The 4,144-nt window shown below is 42.2% G+C and overlaps 1 protein-coding gene across 1 annotated transcript; it reads left to right on the top strand.

Moving 5' to 3' along the window:
• The first annotated feature begins 416 nt into the window (after positions 1 to 416).
• On the top strand, positions 417 to 3,701 carry LOC122088749 (cytochrome P450 98A2-like). The gene is made up of 3 exons (XM_042658071.1): positions 417 to 918; positions 1,526 to 1,923; positions 2,631 to 3,701. Exons 1-3 carry the CDS (start codon positions 432 to 434, stop codon positions 3,273 to 3,275), a joined length of 1,530 nt encoding a protein of 509 aa, XP_042514005.1. The 5' UTR covers positions 417 to 431; the 3' UTR covers positions 3,276 to 3,701.
• The last annotated feature ends 443 nt before the right edge of the window (positions 3,702 to 4,144 follow it).

Below are 4,144 nucleotides of genomic sequence, written 5' to 3'. Positions count from 1 at the left end.
TTCAAAGAAAACACTCATTATTGGGTGTTTCTTTCCGAAGTATACCCAGCAGCTCTTAGACAGGAAAAATCTCCCTTAAATCTAGAAAAAGGAGTGGAACCAAACATAGCCTAAACCTCTGACATTACATTTAGGGGTTTGTGATCCATTATTTTGGGTTGGTCCTAGCTCACCCATTATCAAATTAAATGTGAACATAGTGAGGAAAATTTGTGGGCTTTGAACAATGTGGCCCACCAGCACCTCTAGTGCATGATTCCTTTCTGACGAGTCTCAACAAGGTATAGACGTAAAATAGTTTAGGGTTCTATTGACAATTGTCAACGAAATAGGAATAGCACCAAAAACTCCAATTTCAAGTCCATCGTCTCACCAACTCCCACCCTCTTCTCTCTCCACTTCTACCAAAACCTCCTTCCTCTCCTCCATCCATGGCCCTGATCTCTCTTCTCCCCGTAGCCATTATCTTCATCTTCCTTTCTTACAACCTCTATCAACGGCTAAGATTTAAGCTTCCACCAGGCCCACGACCATTGCCGGTCGTCGGAAACCTTTATGATATCAAGCCGGTGAGATTCCGGTGTTTCGCAGAGTGGGCAGAGGTTTATGGACCAATCATATCGGTCTACTTTGGTTCAACCTTAAATGTGATAGTCTCAAATTCAGATTTGGCTAATGAAGTGCTTAAGGAGAAAGATCAACAATTAGCAGATAGGCCCAGAAGTAGATCTGCTGCCAAGTTTAGCAGAGATGGAAAGGACCTTTTATGGGCTGATTATGGGCCTCACTATGTGAAAGTTAGGAAGGTCTGTACTCTTGAGCTTTTCACTCCTAAGAGGCTTGGAGGTCTTAGACCCATTAGAGAAGATGAAGTCACAGCCATGGTTGAATCCATCTTTAAAGACTGTACCAGCCCTGGTATGTTTCTTCTTCTTCTCAACTTTGGAAACTTACACAAAGGAAGATGGAATTTCCATCCTCCCATAATGTAATTAATTCATGCCAGATGTATTTATAAGTTGGAAGAATATTACACTGTGTGACACATGGGAAGAGTGGAAATTTTATCCTACCATAGGTGACAGTAGATGTCCAAAACATGCTAATCTTCCCCATCTTTTGTTGGTCATTTATGACCTTAGTGAACCTCCTAAAGTAGAAAATTGTATCCTACCAGAGGTGACAATGTCTTTGCTTTTGGGCATGTTGATATGTTGGTGGTTTGCATGTAGTTGAAGCCCATTGATTTGGTTTCTTATTCCCTTAAGATAAAATCTAGAAGGGATTAACCTTTTTTTCTCTATTTAAATGATATTTTAAAGATTTTCTCTACCAAGGGGTAAAGATGTCATTTCATAAGGGAAGTTGGACTTAGTAAGTTCCAATTTGTAATGTATATGATAATGGGCTTAAGCCTGCCTTGACCTTAATGACCAATTACACCAAAATAAGCCCTTGTAGCATGCATTCCATTACAGTTAACCCATTAAACTCTGTAAGTGATCTACCTATGTTCACAATGCAGATAACCTTGGGAAGAGTGTGCTTGTCAAGAAGTACTTAAGCGTGGTAGCCTTTAACAACATAACAAAGCTTGCTTTTGGAAAGCGTTTTATGAATTCAGAAGGCATTATAGATGAGCAAGGTTTGGAGTTCAAGGCAGTAGTGGCTAATGGATTGAAGCTTGGAGCATCACTTGCCATGGCAGAACACATCCCATGGCTCCGGTGGTTGTTCCCACTAGAAGAGGAGGCTTTTGCTAAGCATGGCGCTCGAAGAGATCGACTTACTAGAGCCATCATGGAAGAGCACACGGCCGCGCGCAATTGGAGCGGCGACGGAAAGCAACATTTTGTTGATGCACTCCTCACTCTTAAGGAGAAATACGATCTCAGTGAAGACACTATCATCGGTCTTCTATGGGTGTGTGTAACTACTACCTATCTTTCCATTCTAATCTTGATAGTGGGGGTGTCAAAAATGCCCAATCAGCCCGAACTGCCCTAGCCCACTCTCACCCCGAACAGGGTCTGTGCTGAGATTTCAGCCCATAGGATGGGCTAAGGGTTTAGAATTTCAGGCCTGAGATAGGGTTGGACTGGGCTGGGTTGAGGTCCCTACCCAATCCAACCCAACGTAACCCTGTATATTAAGGATATAATAGAATAAATATAAATGGATACTTATAGAAAAAAGGTCTTTCGTTTTTTACAATCTACATCTACACAAAAACTTTGATCTTTGGCCTCTGTAATGCATCAAGATCGAGCAACCAAGTAACCGATAGTACTGAGATGGGCTGAATTGGGTTAAATTCAGTCCATTCAGGGTCATCAGGGCTGGGCTGGTTGGGCCTGGGCTGAGATATCCCAACTGACCAAAGGCTGGGCAGGGTTTGGGTTGAATTAAGAGACCAAACCCGGCCCATTGACACCTCTAATTGATAGGGTAGTAAAAATCATTTTTAGCCTGGGCTAAGAATCCAGAAGCCCAGAACATAGACTTACCAACTTACCATATCAACCCAACCCCAAACATCAAAAGTGCCATTAGTCTAACTATGTCGCATTGTATGATATTTCTGAATTTACCAAACTCACAAACTTACAATTTTGGTATCTTCTTTGTAGGAAATGATAACTGCAGGCATGGACACCACTGCAATCAGTGTTGAATGGGCCATGGCAGAGCTGATCAAGAACCCAAGGGTCCAAGAGAAGGCCCAAGAGGAGTTGGATCGGGTTATCGGAATCGAGTGGGTCTTGACAGAGGCCGACTTCTCCAACCTCCCTTACCTCCAATGTGTGGCCAAGGAGGCTCTAAGGTTGCATCCTCCAACCCCACTAACGCTCCCCCACAAGGCCAATGCCCATGTCAAGCTTGGTGGCTATGACATCCCCAAGGGAACCAATATTCATGTTAATGTGTGGGCTGTTGCCCGAGACCCGGCCGTATGGAAGGAACCGTTTAAGTTCCGGCCCGAGCGATTCCTTGAGGAGGATGTTGACATGAAGGGTCATGATTTCCAGTTACTACCATTTGAAGCGGGTAGACGTGTCTGTCCCGGGGCACAATTGGGTATCAACCTAGTGACATCCATGTTGGGTCACTTGTTGCACCATTTCCATTGGGCTCCACCGGATGGGGTAAAGCCAGAGGATGTTGACATGTTGGAGAACCCGGGCTTGGTGACCTACATGAGGACTTCCGTACAAGCTCTCCCTATGCCAAGGTTGCGAACACATTTGTACAAACGTGTGGCTGTGGATATGTGATATGGTAACTTTGGTTTCAAATTTGCATCTCTATAAGGCCTTAGACTATTTTTGTAAGATTTTGAGTTCTTCAAAAAATTACAACAATATGTTTAGAGTATTAGAGGAAGAGCACAAATCTAAATAAAATTTCCATAATTGATAATGATTTAGATGATTTTGTAACTAAGCTTCCTCGGATAAGTGTTGTAAGTCCAAGAAAGAGATGGGGCGAGTGTTTACTGTTCAAGAGACGTCCCTGAGCTCACATATAGTCGAGTCACAAATTCAGCAGGGGCACAATGGTTATTGCATGCCCCTGTATCTGTGGCGGCGTAAGGGTCTCTCCTAGATAGAAAACTTTGTCCCATATTTTGGAATTCCCATTAATTTTGGTAGAATCAAAAGTTATCTCTGTTCATTATAAACTCTCAAGGTTAAAGGATATCGTGTTTCTTTTGACTATTTGCCTTTGTAATGTTTTGAGTAATGTTGTCCACTGGTTCTAGTGGAAGGACAACTTTAATAAAATAGTTTTGCGGGCTAAATGAGACCATTTATGCACACTAGTAAGAGAGGTGGGGGCTTACGATTTAGAGATTTAAAGTGTTTGAATCTCTCTCTCTTGACTTGGCAATGTAGGAGAATTTTATGTGATCCAATTATACTGTGGATTAAGGAGAAATACTTTCTCAATTCAAATTTTCTTGAAAGCATACTTAAAGTTTCTCCTGGGCTTGGTATTGCACCATCTTGAACCTCTAAAAGTCAATATGGTGAAGATTAAAAAAAGGGAGGGATATTGTCCCCTTGCGTCTGGATATAGGGGGATGAAATGATCGGTTCACCCCATGAAATGAAAAATGATGTTTATATTGATGTTTTTTCGT

This window comes from Macadamia integrifolia, chromosome 9 (assembly GCF_013358625.1).
Source record: "Macadamia integrifolia cultivar HAES 741 chromosome 9, SCU_Mint_v3, whole genome shotgun sequence".
NCBI lineage: Eukaryota > Viridiplantae > Streptophyta > Magnoliopsida > Proteales > Proteaceae > Macadamia > Macadamia integrifolia.
The sequence above is the reverse complement of the archived record's forward strand: the minus strand, read 5'-3'. Positions and strand labels throughout refer to the sequence as shown.

What these genes read in the sequence shown, in the direction of transcription:
- LOC122088749 (XM_042658071.1), top strand. Translation starts at nt 432, where the DNA reads ATGGCCCTGATCTCTCTTCTCCCCGTAGCCATTATCTTCATCTTCCTT. An exon ending in TAAAGACTGTACCAGCCCTG is followed by an intron (nt 919 to 1,525) that starts GTATGTTTCTTC and finishes TTCACAATGCAG; the next exon opens with ATAACCTTGGGAAGAGTGTG. An exon ending in CTATCATCGGTCTTCTATGG is followed by an intron (nt 1,924 to 2,630) that starts GTGTGTGTAACT and finishes TCTTCTTTGTAG; the next exon opens with GAAATGATAACTGCAGGCAT.